Source organism: Sminthopsis crassicaudata, chromosome 4, assembly GCF_048593235.1.
Source record: "Sminthopsis crassicaudata isolate SCR6 chromosome 4, ASM4859323v1, whole genome shotgun sequence".
Taxonomy (NCBI): Eukaryota; Metazoa; Chordata; class Mammalia; order Dasyuromorphia; family Dasyuridae; genus Sminthopsis; species Sminthopsis crassicaudata.
Genome location: NC_133620.1, coordinates 293531062 through 293551644, shown reverse-complemented (window position 1 = coordinate 293551644; position 20583 = coordinate 293531062). Strand labels below are relative to the sequence as shown.

The following is a 20583-nucleotide window of genomic DNA, read 5'->3' as shown; positions in this document are numbered from 1 at the left end:
ATGAATTAATTCCAGCCGATGGAAACCAAGGAGATGTGGGGAGAGTTGGGAGTGGGAGCCATACCTGGGCTACACCAAATGAGCAAGATGATTACAAAGGCTTTAGGCCCCAGAATACTATAAAATACATCACTACAACTTGTTGCCTATGAGGGAAGTCAGTGAACAGGAAGGAGAGAGTACAGAGAAGTCAAGGAATTGAACCTCACAAAAGATATATTAAACAATTACAGCTGATTTCCACATGGAGATGATCCAGTCTGTGATCCTGATATAAAGGGAAAACCAAGTTTGGATATACCATTGAAAAATATAGTTATATATCTGCAATGGCAGAGGGAATTTTCTCACACTGAGTTCCTAACTCTAAAAAATTCATAGACCCATACCAGACCAAAATACTGATCTATGGAATAATTACAATGATTAAATGTAAACAGGATTTTTTACATAAATGGTTGTATGACTGTCAATTATTGTTCTGAGCTCTGCCATAGCTACATCTCCCCAACAGCTTCTTGAGGGCCCCAGTGACTTCCTTGTTCCTTAGGCTGTAAATAATAGGGTTGAGCATGGGTGTGATCATAGTATAGAAAACAGAAACTACTTTATCTTGTTTGGAAGAGTGGTATGCCTGGGGTCTTATGTAGGTGGCTATGGCTGCCCCATAGAAAAGGGTAACCACGGTCATGTGGGAGGAACAAGTGGTAAATGCCTTTTGTCTCCCCTTAGTTGAATGCATTCGGAGAACTGCCACTAGGACTTGTAAGTAAGAGGCAGAAATAACAGAGAAAGGCAAAAGCAGCATTAGGACACAGCAAACATAGATCATGGATTCATAGAGGGAGGTGTCAGCACAAGCCAACTTGAGGACAGAGGGCACATCACAGAAGAAGTGATCAATCTTGTTTGAGCCACAGTAGGGAAAGTGGAGAGTAAAGACAGCTTGGATTAATCCATCTGTCAGACCAAAGAGCCAAGAAAATGCCACCATTATCCAACAGACACGCTTGTTCATGATCACTGAATACCTCAATGGATTGCTGATGGCCACAAAGCGGTCATAGGCCATGAAGGCCAGCAAGAAGCATTCATCCCCTGTGAGTGTAAGGAAGAAGAGAATCTGTAGGCCACACCCTGTAAAGGTGATATACCCCTTGCCTGATAGGAAATTCACAGCCATCTGAGGTACAATGGTGGAGATGAGCATGAGGTCCATTAATGACAGCCAACTGAGGAAGAAGTACATGGGACTGTGGAGCCGTGAATCAATGTTGATGAGAAGGATCATGAGGCCATTACCAGTCAATGCCACCAGGAACATGATTATAATGATGGAGAAGAGGAAGAAGTGAAGAGGAGTTTGAGTGAAGAGACCCAGAAGGATAAAGTGAGTGATGAGGGTCTGGTTGCCACTCCATTCCATGATTCTAGATCAAAGAGTGGATGAGAAGAAGAGAAAGAGACCTGGGAAAGGATATTTTGAAGATGAGAAATTACATACTACATGACAAAAACACTCTTTAAATCAATAATAGTTATAGTTTGTATTTATATAGCACTTGAAAGTTTGCAAAGAATTTTAGAAAATTTATATCATCTCATACCAATCTATGGGAGACATATTTTTCTCAGGCTCACACATCCAATAAGTCTGAGGTTAGATTTTAAATTAGTTCTTCCTAATTCCAGGTTCATTGTTATGCTGCCATAGTAGCAGAAGTTGTAGTAATAGTAGAAGTAGTAGTAGTAGTAGTAGGAGGAGGAGGAGGAGGAGGAGGAAGAGGAGGAAGAGAAGGAGGAGGAGGAGGAGAAGAAGGAGGAGGAGGAGGAAAAGAAGAAGGATGAGGAGGAGGAGGAGGAAGAGAAGGAGGAGGAGGAGAAAGAGGAGAAGGAAGAAGAGGAGTAGGAGGAGGAGGAGGAAGAAAGAAAAAAGAAGAAAAAGAAGGAAGAGGAAGAAGGAAGAAGAAGAAGGAAGAAGATCATATTTATGTAGCACTTTAGGTTTAAAAGTTACATCACCTTTCAACAACTGTGTAAGATAAAAATTTTAAAACTATTCAATTAGGTTAAAAAGAGACAAGGAGAAACAGTATTCCTGATTTTAAAAAAAATTAGAGTAGGAAATTACCAGGGCAGAAGAAAATGACAGCTCCTTGCTGTGTGACAACAAAACTGCTTAAGCATCAAAGGATCTTGATTCTGTTTGGTTTTGAGTTGCCCTCTCCTAGTTTATAGACTTCTTGGATTTGGAATCACTTGCCTGCAACCTGATTACTGAATTCATGAGGCTTAGAGTCATTGGAGTATAGTTAGAAAGAACATTAAACGTGGAGAAGACCCATGTTTAAATTTCACCTCAAAAATTTACTGTTGTGTAACTTCAGTTCTGAATTTCCTCAGACTCAGGGAGAACTAAAATAATGGAAAGAAAAGAAACTTTGTTTATCATGACAAAGCAGTATATTGAAAATTCCAGCATTTTTTTTTGAGCTTTAAATACTTACTTTTTTTAACTTAAAACTTATTTTTAAAGATTATTAAATACTGGAAATTTTATATACAAGTTATTTATGTCCTTCACCTAATTTTTTTTAACCAATTCTTTTGTAATGGAAGGAAAATGAGTTAGAGCCATTTTCCTTAGAGAGAACTGATATGCTCAGAAAACACTTAATGCTTTCTTGTAGAATATCTGATAAGTCCTCCTATTCTCACTCCCTCACTCTTTTCTTCCTTCCTTTTCCTTCCTTCCTTTCTTCTTTTTATCTTCCTCTTTCCCTCTGTTCCTTTTTTTCCTTTTTCCCTTCCTCCTTTTGTTTTCTTCCCTTCCTCCTTTTGTTTTCTTCCCTTCCTCTTTCTCTCCCTTTTTCCTCCTTTCCTTCCTTCATTCCTCAGTTTCTTCTTCCCTCCCTTTCTCTTTCCCACTTCCCTCCTTCCTTTCTTCCTTAATTGTTTCCCTCTTCTTTCTTTCCTTCCACTCTTTCTTTCTCTCCCCTTCCCTTCTTCCCTCCCTCTCTTCCATCTTCATGTTAAAGATACTCCAAAACAGCAAGAGAAGCCACTAGAAGAAATATTGAACTGTGAAGATTTTTGAGTCCTTATGGAAAAGAAAAAGTTAAAGATGATGTTCTGGGTATAATAACTTAGTGGATTAAGTTGCTTTAACTGTCACTTAATCTATCTGAGTCTCATTTTCTCAATTATAAAAATGACAGGGTTGGACTAGGTGATCTCAAATATGTCTAAAAACATATAATTCTATTCTAGTCTTGAGATTTTATTGCTGGGCCCACAGGGGCCAAGATTCAATGCTGCTCCCTGTCATGTAGTAGGGAGATTTGTCTCTATGAGAGAGAGCCTTGTTCTCATACTCACTTTATCATTAAACCTATGCTTGACATCCTGGGAGACAAATTATTTAATATTTAAGGAGTTCACAGAAGTTGGAACTTGAACTTGGGCCCATAGCTCTTTTTTTCTGTTTTGTTTTCTTTCCTGAATAGGTAACTAAGCATCAACTTTGAGGTGAACGTCCACACTTAGAGGCTAACCAAGTGAGTTTTTTAGACATCTGGAATTCCTGAGTCCATGAAGTAATTGTGACAAGGAGATTTTCTTCATCAGAAACAATGATCATGGACAAGAGAAAGTGACTGAAAGTAACTGAAATGTCTGGTCTGGTTTGTCAAAAAAGCACAGCTTTTGTGGGAGACAGTGCTAAACTCTGTTTTTTATGTTTAATATTTCTTTTCTCTTTTTTTGTAGGAGTAAAATAAATGTCCTATTCCTGATTCATAAAATCCATTGAGTATATTTTTATTTTGCTCCTTTGAGATTTCTTAGGAGCCAAGAAAAAGTAAGCTTAAAATAATTTGTCCTGGAAATGGGGTTTAACAAGCCAAAGTGTGTGAAAAAAAAAGGAAGCACAGGTAGGCTTCTGTGCCCCTTTCATTAAAGCCCAGGAATGAACTTTTTTGGACCACATACCATACCCTCAAGGGAGAGAGAATGGGCTCAATGCCACAGCTGAGAAATGTAGTATATATGTAGTAACTACCACTTAATGCTTATGATCCTGAAAATGTAAATGTGAGATAAACTTAATATTTATTTCATCTATGCCTCTGAATAGCTTAATTATTGAAACTATGTGTCTATGGGCAACTCTGACCAATTAGCAGCATCTAATGATACACAGGCATAAGAGTAAGGGGAAATTAGTAGCTTTTGTAGCACTTTCCATGTAATTCCACCCCTGTTAGTTGATGAGAGCAGAAAGGAGGAAAGACACAAGAGAGAGAGAATGAGAAATGGGGAACAAAGAAGGAAATATTCTTTAGTAAAGAATATCAGAAGATAGAAAAACTAGAAGAGAAATAAATACACATGAAATATATGTGTGTATATATATACATATATACAGACATGGAAAGTGATTAGGATCCTCTGTTTTTGGACTGGACATGATTTTATTTGTGTAGAAAACTCTTAGTAGAAGGACTCCTTCTGCCAATGTGCAAGCATCTGGGAATCTGAGAGGTTATTTTTTCAAACATAGTCTCACCCAAGAAAACTAATGTTCACTCTCTCATTGTTCTAGGCAGCTCTCTAACACTATAATTGGCAGAGAAGGTAATGATCTATATAGGTGGAGACCTTATATAGGTCAGTAAAATCATAGATTCAGTCCTTAACCTACATGTGTCAAAGGTTTGAACCTACATCTTCCTGGCTAAGGGACCAATCTATTCACTAAGCAAAGCATCTTCCCTTAAAGCTCAAAATAAATAAATAAATAAAGTGAAATGTACCCTGGAGTCAAAATTTCCCTCTTCCTTCATCTGAAAAATATTAAGCTAGCAGGCTGGAATGTGCTGTAAGGAAGAGAAAGATATGTTAATTAATTGAAATCGTGCTATGAGTAACCACAGTAAAGGATGAGGTATGGAGGGGTTGTGAACTGTAGTGAAGGAAGGATATACTTGTACCTAATGAAATCATGGGTCTTTCAGGGTATCAAGGGACCAAACTAAACTTCCTCTTTCCACTGCTCTAAGATCCATTCACTTCTTTCATCAATTTGTCCATCTCTTAATGAAATTCATCTGCCTGTCTGGGATGAAATCTCACAGACACTTTCAGTGAATCTATGAAGAATGATTCGGGACATTCCAACCACTCTTTTTGGCAGCTTGTTCCTTCTTTTCATTATTCTCCTGCTACCTAGTGCTTTGATGTTGATTCCAGAAGACATCACTAATACCACCAAAATGGCATCCCCTCTTTTAGACAGTGACCCAAGTTTTCCTTATTTCTTTCTCCTCTATCAAAACCATTTTGTGACCAAGGCTGAAATATGACATTTATATACAATAGTCCAGATTTTAAAAAGGATAGCTCCTTCCATTTGAAAATGTGTGTTTCCCTAGGCTACTAAGGTTTCAGCCTTTATTGAAATAAATGTGATATACATAGCATAAAACATACATGCCACAGAAAGTGATTTTTTTTTTTTTTGGTTGAGTAGTATACGCATTGACAAAATGATATCAAAAAGTGTAACTCATTGGATTCCTGACAATATGGCAAAGTCAGAAAATAACTCCCAAATCTCATGCAACAACAATTCCAGTAATAGATAGCTGATCTTAAACATTTACTTTACTCCATAAAACTTCACATAGTGTTTCTTCCTTTGTTTCTGCTGTAGATCTTTTCCTTCCCTTTCAGGTAAGAGAATACAGTCCCCGGTATTTCCACTACTGCCTTGTCTTATATCTTAGATCCAAAGTTATCTACCTCTCAAGATATTAAAGGAAAAAACATGTCAAAAAAAAAAAAAAAAAAAAAAAAAACAACCACACACACACAAAAAGAAGGAGTGTGGCTTAGGGAAGGAGTGCATAATTGAAAATGTCAGACTTTTATTCTTAAGTGATCAAAAAAAGAGGAAAAGAGACCATATGTACAATAGCTCTTTTTGGAAGAATTGGAAGCAGGGGAATGGCTAGACCAATTATGTTATGTAAGTGGAATAAAACGAAATACCACATTTCATGAGAAAACTTTTATGAACTAATGCACAATAGAGTGAGAACTAGAAGAACAATTTGTATCAAGACAATGACATCAAAAGAAAAAAGAAAAGCAATTTTGAAAAACATTTGAAAAACTCTGATCAATACAAGCATAGAGGACTGAAGATGAAGCTTCTCCTGTCAGAAAAGTAATAGACTTAAAAATACTTTTAGAATGAGACCTACATTTTTGGATATGACTAATTTGTTTAACTGAATTATATATATTTGTCATGAAGGATTTTTCTTTTTCTTTTCTTTTTTTTTAATTGTTTAATTAGGAGCAGCAGAAGCGAGAGAGAATGCTCCCAATTCAAAGAATTATGCAATTTTATGAGATGAATATGCAACAAAAGCAATGGAAGAAATGTCCAAATATGATATACATCTTGGAGAATTAAAGGAAGATTCTTTGTTATCTTACCTGGACCAAAATTACAAAAAATAATTGCAACATAGAAAATAAATAGATCCAAGTTTCTAAGAATTTGATAAATAGAAGATACATTTCCAGAGGATAGTCAAGGAGTGAAAGGAACACAATACAGACTTAATAGCTAGTTCCTACAGTATCAACCATTTCACATTGAGAGTCAGACTATCTCTTCTTCAACTTTCCCTAAGGGATGGCACAGTTAGATGATGCAGTCGACAATACCAGTTCAAATATGCACTCGGACACTTAATAATTACTAGCTGTGTGATCCTGGACAAGTCTTGCCTCATCAAAAAAATAATCAAAAAACAACAGCAAACCAAAAATTTTCTCTAAAGAACAAAGTGCTTTTGGGTAAAATCAGATCAGAGATCAACAGGTAAAAAAGGGAAGAAGTGACCCTGAGCAAACACAGAAAATATGCATGAAGAACATCCAATGATAGACACTCACGGTATTGAATATGACTTCAAATCTAGTAGTAATGATTTGGTGATTCTCAATATCTTTATTGTGGTATACCTCTTCCTTCACCAATTTGGTCTCCTCTCATAACAATGTCTAAAAAGTTCTAAATCAGTCAATAGAGTATCTGTAACAGGCTCTTACAAATGGAAATAACTAATGTTTTTCTATTTCCTTAGAGGAAATAGGTCTGAGACTGCCCCAGAAGGTACTGAGATTAAATTAATAAATTTCCCAAAAGATAAGGAGTTGTCTGTGAAGTATCAATTTCTCCCCTGGTTAAACCTAGCAGAGATTCAAGATGGGGAGAGGGAAGAGTTGTTTTGTTTTCATTTCTGAGATGGTTAAAACATGTTCCCACCTAGAAGCAGAACAAGGAACATGACTTTTTCATTTGGGTGTTAGATGAAATTGAAGAAATTCATTGGAGATGTTTGAACAGAAAAGAAAAACGAACTTTACCAATATTAAGGATGAGATAAGTGAAAGAGAACTCTTCCTTTCCAAATTCTAGCAAGAAATTACAGAAGAAAGAGCAGGGTTTGAGAGAGCAGAGAAAACTGATCAATCCCTTTTGAAAAGGGGAAGTTTGTGTATATGAACTAGAGTCAAGAGAGAGATTCAGAATAAACATCAGATTAAAAAATTAGGCCTCTCACCTGTAAGAAAGATAACCTTCCTTGTCAGAGCACTACTCAGAATGAATAGAGGGTTTAAATTCTCAGTCACCCTCATCCCATTGTTTTCAAAGGTACTTCTATCTAAAGATCCTACGGGACTACCCCCTCCCATTCTAAGCACTACTATCATCTCCAGTTTCTAGTAATTAATCCTCACATGGAGAACCTCTTCAGAAATTCTCCATTCATCCCAGTACCTTCCCTGAGGGACAGGTGGCTAGGGAATGAGTGTTTCTTTGCAAAGGACTAGGGGAAAAGTTGACCTCATTCCAGCCTCCAGGGCACGTGGGAAGGGCAAATACTGGTAAATGTTTGTGAGTTAATTAATACTGTAAATGGCAATGCCTACCAAAGTGCTCTGTACTTAGCAAATTTATCAGTAACAGTTTCCTAACTTTTTGAAACAATGTTCCCATTTTTTATTGTTTAATATCCATGAACTTTTCATAAAGCAAAACTTTTGTAATTGTATTTTATTCAAATAGAATTTAAAATTTGTAAAAATTTTTAGTATACAAAGAAATCTTAGATGTATAATAAAAAACAATGCCCATAATCACTCCCCTACATACATTGTCAGAGGATAAGAGATGGGCTACTAGAGACACAGTGTATGGAATGTGATACCTGAGGGCTTAAGATATTTACTAGCTATGTGACCCTGGGCAATTCCCTTAGCCTATGTTTGCCTCAGTTCTTCATCTTTAAAATAAACTGAAAAAATTAATTATAAACACAAATGGGGCCACAAAGATTCAGGCACAACTGAAACGATTAAAGAGCAACGAAGTGATTTAGAGATGGATAGGGCCTCCATCCATTCCTCCTCATTTTAGAGATAAGGAAAAAGAATCCTAGGAAACACAGGGAATAAGTAGCTGGGCATAGGACTTTATCTAAGCTTCTGTGACTACAAATCCATAATCCTTTCTATTCTTATCATTCTGCCTACTGAAGGAGGCAAAAATATAATTGCAATGGTCAGTCTCCTCGTGAGAATACCTTAGACACTTGGGAATGGGATGGAGGAAAAGCATCTCTCTACCTGCCATCCAACATCCTTGCCTGATTCTAAGAAACTCTTTTAGTCACAAAAGGATGAGAGGCTAGGGAGGGACTGGGCCAAACTGATTAAGTACATAACAAGGATGTGTTAATAATAGGTTAACTTTTGAAGACCATTGATCCTGAGATTTGAAAACAAATAAAAACCATGTCCTAGAAAACAAATATTAAATAACCATATTATACAGATTTTGTAAGAGAAGAATATGAATGCCAAGTCTCTCAGAGAAAAAATAGTCACGAATCTTTCATCTCCCTCCCAGAGTTCCAGGGTGCCCTGAGGATGCCAAAGAGGATGATTTCAGAAAGGCCTGGAGAGACTTTCATTAACTGATGCTGAGTGAAATGAGCAGGACCAAGAGATCATTATATACTTCAACAACAACACTATATGATGATCAATTCTGATAGACATGACCCTCTTCAGCAATGAGATGAACCAAATCAGAACCAATGAAGAGAACCAGCTACACCCAGCAAAAGAACTCTGGGAAATGAGTGTGAACCACTACATAGCATTTCCACTCCCTCTGTCTTTGTCTGCTTGCATTTTTTATTTTCTTCTCAAGTTAATTTTACCTTATTTCTAAGTCTGATTTTTCTTGTGCAGCAAAATAACTGTATGGATATGTATACATATATTGTATTTAATACATACTTTAACATATTTAACATGTATTGGTCTACCTGCCATCTAGGGGAGGGGGTGGCAGGGAAGGAGGGGAAAAGTTAGAACAGAAGGTTTTGTAAGCGTCAATGCTGAAAAATTACCCATGCATATATCTTGTAAATAAAAAGCTATAATAAATAAAAATAAAAATGATCCTCAATAAATTATTTAACTTCTTTGATCTTATTCTTCTCATCTGAAAAAATGAAGACTGGACTCTTCCAAGGTACTTTTAAGGTACCTTATATTCCTAAGCAGTAATTCTGGAACCCTTTCTATCCAGCCATCATTCTTCATAAGTTGCTCCTTTTATAGATTTTTTTCTTCTTTTTTCTCATGCTGAAGCAATTGGGGTTAAGTGACTTGCCCAGGGTCACACAGCTAGTAAATGTTAAGTGTCTAAGACCAGATTTGAACTCTAGTCCTCCTGACTTCAGGGCTGGTACTCTATCCACTGCACCATCTAGCTATCCCAATATGGTTCTTTTCTGTAGAGTAACATACACTCTAGTTTAAAAGTTTTTTAAATGTTCTTTTTTTAAGTTTAAAAGTTTAAAAACACAAAGTTTAAAAAATATAAAACTCCATGAAGCTGAGAATATGGTTCACTAGAATGTTTATATATCTTTCCTATCTTCTTCCATTAGCCAAATAGCAAAAACTAGGTTAATAATTATTATAATGTACCAAAGATACATCCATTTAATAAGTTGCATAGAGATGTAACCCACAAAGCCAAAGGAAGAAGTAAAAAGCAATTGGTTTTTCTGATGCAATTCTAATAAACTTTGAATAGAAAATGCCATCTGCATCTAGAAAAACAACTATAGAGATTGAATGTAAATCAACACATGCTGTGCTCACTTATTTTTTCTGGTTTTTTTTTCTCAGCCATGGTTTTTCCTTTTCTGGTTTTCTCTCCAAACATGATTTATAAAGCAATGGATATTTTTTCAAATAATTAACTAATTAAAAAACACAAACAAAGGTAATTGGTTTTAAAGGTCAATAAACAAAGCCATCAGATAACAGATTAAAAATTAAAAGGGTCATCTAGATTAACCTCTCCATTTTACTGAGTCCCAGAGAGATCCAGTGACTTGCCCAAAGTCATACAGGTAGCAGAGTTTGAATGTGAGCTGCAGCTCTCAATGCATCAGATAAAAGCAAGGAATAACAAAATATGGATATTCCATTATGAGACAGAAATGAGGGAACTAATAATCTACATTACTAAGTAGAAACATGGGAAGACTGGCTCAGAGTGAAATGAACAGAACAAAGAGAATCATTTTGTGAAGACAAATCACCTTGAACATTTTGAGGACTTTGATCAATATTTTAAAATACAGTATCAGAAAACAAATGATGACACATTTACTCACTTTCTGACAAAGAGGTAAAAGATTTGGGGTACAGAATGAGAAATATTTTGAGGGACATAGACAGTATAGGAATTTATTATGTGTATCTATGCATATTTCTTTCAAAGTTTTCCATGATTTCTAATTTGTGGAAAGATAACAGATAAAATAAATGTAATGAAATGGAAAAAAAAAATTTTAAACAAAAAGTTGAAAAATCCCGGGATCTTTGGATTGTGACTATATTATTTAGATTTCTTTCTCATCAAACTGATTATTTTAATGATCATTAAGTTCAAGTTCTTCATAGTAGCACCATCATTGAGTAAAGTCCAAGATTCCTAATGAAGAAAGCTATGTCTAGCTATTTAAGTCCTTAAAATCAAGATGGCATGAGGTCCATAGTTTCATCAGAACAAGAAAAATCATGGACCTTGATTAAAAATCAGAAAGACTGTGATTTTATGTAATGAGCCCTAAATGTGGATCAGAAGATCTGGGTTTGAGTACTAGCTCAACTATTTAGTGGAATAGAGCTTTAGTTTCATCAATTGTAAAATGGTAGGTCAAATTGGCATGTTCTGATGACCTACATTTTGAAATTACCTTTTAAAATATTTCTAAAGTCACAAAAGGAGCAGGTACCATACTTTATACAATTTAGAATTTTACAGACCCCTAAAAAAGAACCAATCAAATTCCTGTATTAAAAAAAGAGTACAGATTAAGGTAATAAATTAAATAAAAATAATTTTAAATTAAGTTTTTAAATGAATACTTGGGTCCCTTCCTAACTTTAGATTCCTATTAAAATCTCTGAAATTATGTACACGGAAAATTTCAACACTTCTCTAATGATGAAACATATTATTCTACTTTTCCACAAAGTTTATATGCCCATCTTCATTAATAATGCATAAGTTAAGGAAAAACTCAACTGCATAAATTCTAGAATATTAGAATGAAACAAAACTCAATGATGCCTGAAGAAGATAACTCTAGTACAAATAAAATAAATATTTATTTCATAGAGATTGCATTGTTTAGTGGAAAATACACTGTCCTATAGATTAAGAAATTTACTAGCGTTCTGGTCTTGAGCAAATCCTTTCCTTTCTCAGGATACTAGTTTTCTCATCTGTAAAATAAGGAGGATAGCACAGATCAATCTATAATATGGAAAGATAGTTTTTAGTTTCTTTAGTTTTAATCACTAAAATTTAACATTAAAAGGATATTTTCTATCAAGAAGAGAATACAGGTCTTGGAATTAACCCAATTTAGCTCCTGTTATATTCATCTAATGCCAATATATATGAAGAAATAAATAACAAATCCAATCTGAGAAAAAAAATAGTACTTCTTGATTTTGAGCAATAAACGATAATTTTATATAAAAATAAAAGAATTTAGATTGAAGTATTTTTGTGTGGCTGAGGTGCTAAAAGAATAGAAGTTTAAAGATTTCTCCTTCTGAAGAGATTTCTCTCTCTTATTTATATATACATACACACACACACACACACACATATACACACACAGAACTCTGGAGAAATGTATTTAAAACAAGGATTCTTCTGTAATAAATGACCAACAGGAGAAATACAGAGAGGCTTGGAGAGATTTACATCAACTGATGCTAAGTGAAACGAGCAGAACCAGAAGATCATTATACACTTTAACAATGATACTGTACGAGGATGTATTCTGATGGAAATGGATATCTTCAACATAGAGAAGAGCTAATCCAATTCCAATTGATTAATGATGGACAGAATCAGCTACATCCAGAAAAGGAACACTGGGAAATGAGTATAAACTGTTATTTTTACCTTCTGAATCCAATTCTTCCTGTGCAACAAGAAATTCGGTTCTACACACATATATTGTATCTAGAATATATTGTAATATATTTAACATGTATAAGACTGCCTGCCATCTGGGGGAGGAAGGGAAAAAATCTGAACAGAAGTAAGTGCAAGGGATAATGTTGTAAAAAATTACCCATGCATATGTACTGTCAAAAAAAAAAGTTATAATTATAAAATAAAATAAAAATTAAATTAAAAAAATAAATAAAACAAGGATTCTTACAACAAGATGTTAACTCAGTGGAATTGATAAGACAATGGTTATCTAGTTTAACATGGTGATTAATAGTTCTCTAATTCAGTATAATTGAATTAATTTTTCAACAAATAATGGTTCCCTAGTGATAGAATGATTGGCTTATACTCAATATAATGAATGGATTTAATTGTAATAAAGTATTTAAGAGGTCAGAGTCAGACCAGCTTGGAGACAGACTTGGAGAAGACAGAGGACTGGAGGCTGGAGCTAGCTGGCTCTGTCCTCCTGCATCCCCCACTGAGACAAAGGCTTATCTGAAGGGCCTTTAGAAAGCTAGCCAAGCCCCTGGCAAGGAGACAATAAAGAATTTGGAATTTATCACCTGGCTATTCTCATGGTGATTACTCTGCTGAAAGGAAAGCTGGTCCCAGGACCTTCAGAAAACCAACCAGAACACTACATTTTGGCATCCGAGTGTGGCACTAAGGATCCTGAAATTCACTGAAAAAGTCTCTGTGACCCAGAAATTAGGGTGAGTACAAAAATAGACAAGAAGGAAACTTTGTTAAGGGCTAAACTATTGTTTCAGATGAAATGGGACAAATGTTTAGAAAACAGTCTTCCTCCACCACAAGGAAAGTGTGTAGAAAGCATAGTTAGAGTAATAAAAAACCAAGATTTGATTGTAACTTGGGAGCAGATTACAATCTTGTCTCCTTTCCTGGAATCTGTTCCAGTCCCCCAAGTGGTAGGAGATGGAATAAATATCTCTGGCCGAGTTTTTCCCAGCTTATATACTCTATTATAGTTACATCATTGTAGGTGTGAATCTTGTAGAACTATATTAAGTACTAAGTACATGTACTAATCTAGAGAACTATTAATCACCATGCTAAACTAGATAATCATTGTATTATCAATTCCATTGTCAGAACCTTGTAAGAATCCTTGTTTCAAGTACAGAGTTCTGGCCCATTACACTATAATTTTAAAAGGACCAATTTATTATTCTGGAATTATTAAACCACTACTAAAGAATTTCTCAATAATTTAATATCTTCAAAACTTCTTGTGAAACAAGGAAGGAATTTGTATCACTTCTTCTATTTCCAGAAAGATTTTGTTGCTTAGTAAACTCAAAGCAATTAAAGGAAAAAGCAGAGACTTCTCTGTCTTCTTTAATAACCAGATATGATTTTCTCATTGATAAAGTAAAATAAGATGACACAGAGAATTCAACTGAATAAACACTTGACTTACTTGAATTAAGGTAAACTAAATTAAATAAATCAAGTAAATTAAATTAATCAAGTGAATAGAACAAGAGGGAACAAGAGAGACAAAGACAGAAAATCTCCTTGAGCTGCCCTTTTCAGGCTTCTGCAACATTTAAATTTGTTTCTAATTAAAGTGATCACATAATGTAAAAATGAATGTAACCCATGACTCAAAGCTTATTTACATAAGACATTATTTATTAGTGGAAATGTATTACTCAATATTCCATTGTCTACATGAGAGGCACAGTTGAGAGAGAGAAAAAAACAACTATCTTCTGGTTTCTAGTTTTGAAAGAGAAGACACATGGTTTCAGACATTCTTCAAGTCATGGAAGAAAGATAAAGACCCTAGAAGAAGCCAAAATGTAGATGAGCCAATGCCTCCATCATGTCCTGGTTCCCATCTTGCTACACTAGACTTCAGGGAATTTTCTGTTGGGGGAGATGATAGAACTTATCACTCCCAATGGTAGAGTTTATTTACTCTGTATTGTCTGGTATATATTCTCCTATGTATACTTTCTCTGATTACTATTTTGCTTTTGACTTGGATAAATAAATTTCTTTGCTATTTATTATAGGTGTTCATAGGTTATTATAGGTGAACTAGTATTTGGTGGGAAGGCACTCAAGCCTAGGATATAAAGTTTGAGGTCCTCCTTTCCCTGTTAAGATGTAGCATTCAGAAATTTAGCTTGAACCTGAAAATTACTTCCCCATGACTAATAATCTTTATAGGAATAGATAAATATCATACTGGTCTGGTATCCCTTTACTCTGAGAAGAACAAAGTGGCCAAGCTTCTAGACACAATTTTCTGCTTTCTTTCCTGGTAGGAATTAACATCTCCCTTGGAAAAGAGTTGGGTGAAAAAAGGCTAAAGACATCTTATTTTGGCCCCTTTTCTGCCACATAATGATACCTTTAAGCGACAGATAGGAGGACAGCTTGTTACACAAATATTTGGGTTCTTTTGGGACAGAGAAGAGAAACTCAATTCCTTAACTCAGTTATTGTAATATGAGAAAAGTTTCTTCATTGCAAAAAATGGAAGTTTCATGCATATATATTCATGAAAAGAAAAGATAATGGTATTTACCTCATGTTGATAGTCCAGGTTAAGTTCACATAAGGGAGGGAAGGAGAGAAGTAAAGAGGGAGGAAGGGAGGGTAACAGAGAAGAAGAGAGGAAAGGAAGGAAGGCAGGATGGAAGAAAGGAAGAAAAGAGGGAAGGGAGGAGAGAAGGAAGGAATGGAGGAAGACAATAAAAAAATTCACATTCTAAATGGAAAAGATTTCTATTTAGTACTGGAACTTGCTTCCCATGCTCAGTATTGACTGGTTTCTCTGCTCTGAGCTTATTGGATGCCTTTCAAGCAAAACTCAAGTTACAAAAACTTATTCATTTACTATCCAGTATTTACAATATTATGTCTCCTATATGTATTCAATATAATAGAGGTTAACAATTTGCTTTCTTCCTTCTTTCTTTCTCTTTCTTTCTCTTCTTTCCTTCCTTCCTTCCTTCCTTCCTTTCTTTCTTTCTTTCTTTCTCTTCTTTCCTTCCTTCCTTCCTTCCTTCCTTCCTTCCTTCCTTCCTTCCTTCCTTCCTTCCTTCCTTCCTTCCTTCCTTCCTTCCTTCCTTCCTTTCTTTCTTTCTTTCTTTCTTTCTTTCTTTCTTTCTTTCTTTCTTTCTTTCTTTCTTTCTTTCTTTCTTTCTTTCTTTCTTTCTTTCTTTCTTTCTTTCTTTCTTTCTTTCTTTCTTTCTTTCTTTCTTTCTTTCTTTCTTTCATGAGGCAGTTGGGATTAAGTGACTTGTCCAGGGTTATACAGCTAAGAAATTTGTTTACTCTCAGTGCTCTGAGATCACATTTGAACTCAGGTCCTCCTAACTTCAGGGCTGGTCTTTTACTGCACCACCTAGCTGCCCCAACAACTTGTTTTTTAAGGTCTTTATATGTATAGGATGGCTTTGCTAAAGGAATAATGGTGTAAATATGAAGATATAAATGGTCCAGCACCAAAATGACACTGACACGAAGTATAAAGGTAGATCTGAATTTTAATACTCGTTTTGTCACTTATTTCCTATATAATCTAAAGGAAATTCCTTGGACATCCCTCCAAGCTGTTTTATGTAACCTCCAAAGTTGCTTCCAATTCTATATCTATTATCCTGTGTTATATGTTTTGAATTCTCTCATGTTCTGCTGTGCCCATGATAATTTTTCTATTCTTTCTATTATCTATTCATTTAAAATTTTAATAACAGAAAAAAATATTTTAAAAGAATGTTAAACATTTTTATGTGTCATTGAGAAAAAAATAAAAATTAAATGTGGAAAAAATTAAAGAACTCCCATTTTAGGAGGTACCTCTCTAGCCATCTCTTCATTTCCCACATGACTGCATTTTACTGAACTTTTCAATTCTGCCTCCAACTGATTATCTTCTCAGCCACTCCCTTATTACCACCACTCTATCTATTATGTTCTTTATTTTGGGTTTTTTTTTTTTTCTTAAATAAGCTTTTTGAGGACAGGGACACTCTTTTGATTTTTTTTTTTTTTTTTATGTGCCAAGTGATAGGATAAAATGAGTGAAAATCTCTCATAAAAATGTGGCCTTGATATATACCCTAATTGTAACTTGAGACCTTGCAATAATGCCATGGCTAAAAGCTATAGGTGTTCCATTATCTTAGATAAATACTTCCTCCAGTAAGTCTCTAGACACCTTTTCATTAGCATTTAAGTACCTAATATGGTAAAGTGTGTTGGAGTAGTTATTTAGTCTCTGGGTAAATTAGAACTCACTAGCCAGTGGGAGAAAAGGTCAGAATACTGGGTGGTTGTGCCACAGTTCCCTTTTATTGTTCTGCCTCAGTTTCCTTAAATTGTTCTGCCTTAGTTCCTTGAATTGGTCTGCCTCAGTCCTCCTGGTTGCAATCCCCCTTCCTAACCACTAGGAGTGAGATAATTAGGGCTGGGAGCCCTGACCATTAGCATTTCATAGAGCCATAAATTGCAGATGAGTTACTTAGAGATATGTTTACATATCTCTTGTTCCAGACTTTCTGTCACTAGTAATTACCCCCTTCACTCCCAATTTATCAGAATTTATTGTCCTATCTTGAGTCTGTCAGAACTGAATTGATGTTCCCTTCCTGGAAATTCCCAAGCTCACCAGTGTTTGGACTCCACTCCTTGCCTTTGTGTCCCCTGATCTATGAAGCCATATAAAAATCATTGGAATCTCACGTTCGATGCTGAATTCTTTGAGATGAAAGTCCAGTTCAGCGGGGGAGGGGAAACAAATGGATTCTGATCTGTCCCCCAGAAAATCTCTCCCTCTCAGAAACTTAAATAAAATATTAAAAACTCTCTGATCTCTATTTTGCCTCAGTTTCTCTGGCATTACAGGGTGAGGGCTTCTACATCAGGGTTTATATAATCTTGTGCTTTGCATTTCTCTACTGACACAGTTTCTGTTTGATGTTGCCTTTTCTCCCTAGATCATAATAAACCCTTTTTTGCTTTTTATTTTGAGAGTTTGATTTTAATTTGAACAAGGGCACTGTCCCACACAACAAGAGTTTAGAACAATGCCTGGTGCAAAATAAGCATTTAAAAGTTTTTATTCACTGAATGACTGATTTTTGCTATTAAAAACAAACAAACAAAACTATTTACTTCATTTTACCTGTGAAATGAATTATGGAGCTGTTATCTGTGACTACATACTAAATAATTATGTATTCCTGATTGACTGTATTGTTGTATTTGGAGATTTGGGTGCTTGTTTTAGTGATAGAGAGATGTTGGATGCAGGGAAGGGATGGGGGCTGTAGATTCCCTTAAGTGTTCTGTCACTATCCCCTTTGGCAGTCTAAATCTATGCAACCCCCCTCAAAATAATATTTTCAAAAACCCAAAGTAAAATAATATTAGAAAGGAAGCCAATTATGTGGAAATGAAGTTATCAAAAGTCTTTTAAAAAAAAATTCAAGGACTCCTGTTTAAGAACCCTTGCTTTCAAGTGCAAATAGTACCTGAAAACAACGGGACTCCCCCAAATCTCCACTAGTTATTCCACCAGCTAGCGATTAAAACCACTTGCACTAAGGTCTGTAACTTGAAGAGGGACAGGACCATCCAAATGATGGATAGATTTTATTAAAATAATCCCCTATCAACATTGCTGAAATGGCTTCCAAGTATATTGAGGGTATTGAGGAAGAGGAATAGGAGATGTAAATTTGGAGCGTGGAACACATGAAGGAAGGTGTTGTATGGAAATCTTTAATAAATAAATAAAGAAATTAAATGTCAAGTTTGTTTTATTAATGCAAAATTCTATTACAGACTTACTGCCACCTTCAATAACTATAACAAAGCAGCACCAACAAGAACAAAAATCAAAGTCCTATATTGCTACTGCAGTGTTTCTGAGTAACCTTCCATCCATCCCTTGTTAACATATTAGAATGAAAACTCTTTGCCTGAAAAGAATCATCCAGTGTTCTTTTGAATGAAATAAAATTTCATTGAGAAAAGGAGCACTTTTCGTATGCAGTATTCTCTCTCTGGTCCTTTCAATTCTACCAAAAGGACCTGAGTCAGAGAAAGCAATGGAACCTCAGCATTTCCCACTGTCACCTCCCGATCCCTTTCGGTTTTCAAAGAGATCTGTTCACGCTTTATATAAATATCTCGCAGCCGTGATTTTTCTTTTTTGTCTTAGATACATTCAATGTTTTGTTATGTTTGTTCCCAGTCAGGGAGGCAAAGGAAAGTGGGTTCCTAGCGACAGAAAGATGCTACGGGATAACATCTTACATCCTCAAACTTTTAAATAAGGGGCCAGTTCACTGTCCCTCAGACTGTCAGAGGGCTGGACTATAGTAAAAACAAAAGCTCACTATCTGTCTCCTCCCTTCAGCCCAATTGCCATAACCCGTGGGCAGAGTCCTCAGCAGCCGCATATGGCCTCCGGCTGTAGTTTGAGAACCCCTGAGTAGGGCGTCACCAAATCTGCAATTTGTCATTTGGCTTGGTGGAGTTGTCCAAGGCTGTTCTATGAGGATACCCGAGAGATGCTGAAGATGTTTCTGAAGAATTATGATCCCTGACACCATCACATGAAGCAAGCCTAGAGAAAAACAGCTGCGGAAGCACTATACGCACTGAAACGCCGGGGTAGCACATAATGTGGCTTTGGCGGTTACATGCACTATCCTGTTCCATGCACTCTCCCCGCCCTACTTCCCAAAGGTCCTTTTCAGGTTTGCCTATATTTTTACAGGTTTTTTTTTTTTTTTTTTTTTTTGGGGCTCCCTTTATGGGATATAGGTAGGTCGTGATATGTTGAAAGAAGTACATGGACAGGTTTTTAAAACTGACTTTTGTTTTAGTCGTAGACATAGGAAAGGGGTTAAGATCCAGAATCACCTGAAAAGCTCTATGTCCCCCAACAATATAACAAGTAACATATTTGATGAGCTATTTAGATACCATCTCCATTAAACCTCCTTACCCACACTAGCACACTCACACGTTAATGCTAACAGCAGTGCCCTCATTGAGCTTTGCTTCCTAGGAATAGTTTTTCCTAGCATTTTGTCATTTTTATCATTATAATTTTGTGTATTTTTGTAACATGTATGAGTGCATTTTTATTCCCCCTTAAGCAGAGATTTTACTTTCCTTAACCCTCTCTCAGCCCAAGGCTTCAGTAGGTACTTAATATACATTACCACCCACCTCCTCCTCCCAAATAAACCCAAATTGCCTTCATCCTTTCAACAAATGAGCCTGTACACACACACACACACACACACACACACACACCAGATATGTGTATATATGTATATGTGTGTGTGTATATATGTATATATGAATGTATATATGTATAGATGTGTGTGTATATACATATATGTGTGTGTATATATATACACACACACACATATACAAGTCTGAGTTATTTTGGGGGAGGAGGGAAAAGAGCAGAGAGGAGGGAAGGAAAAATCTTTGCCACAATGTTTTTCAACATAAGTAAGCACTGTGTCCTGAAAAAGTTGAAGAGTTATCTATTGACCTATTTATTATGCCTGTTTTGTTAAATCATATAACTTAAATCATTTCCTCAATTATTAGTAGTAGAGTGCTGAGGAGGAAGAGGAAGAGGAGGACAAGGAGTAACAGTCATAACTAGCATTTATGTAGTGCTTTAAAAAAGATGGATGATGTTATTATCCCCATTTCACAGATGAGAAAACTGAAGCTGACAGAAAGACCCGAGGTATCAGGTATGCATCTTAGTCAGGCTCAGTCTCCAGCCCAAGCAAAGGTATTTGAATGCGATACATGTACCCAGTAGGTGGGTCAAGCTACCTGAAGGAGTCAGCAGCCCAGTAAAGTAAGACAAGTATTTTTATAGAGTAAATGATGCCAATAACATTGAAAGATGTATA

General features: G+C 35.7%; 1 protein-coding gene across 1 annotated transcript; it reads right to left on the bottom strand.

Moving 5' to 3' along the window:
- Positions 1-469: 469 nt before the first annotated feature.
- LOC141566662 (olfactory receptor 2V1-like) lies at positions 470-1426 on the bottom strand. Its single transcript, XM_074311526.1, has one exon. It carries the CDS (start codon positions 1424-1426, stop codon positions 470-472), a length of 957 nt encoding a protein of 318 aa, XP_074167627.1.
- Between the last annotated feature and the right edge of the window lie 19157 nt (positions 1427-20583).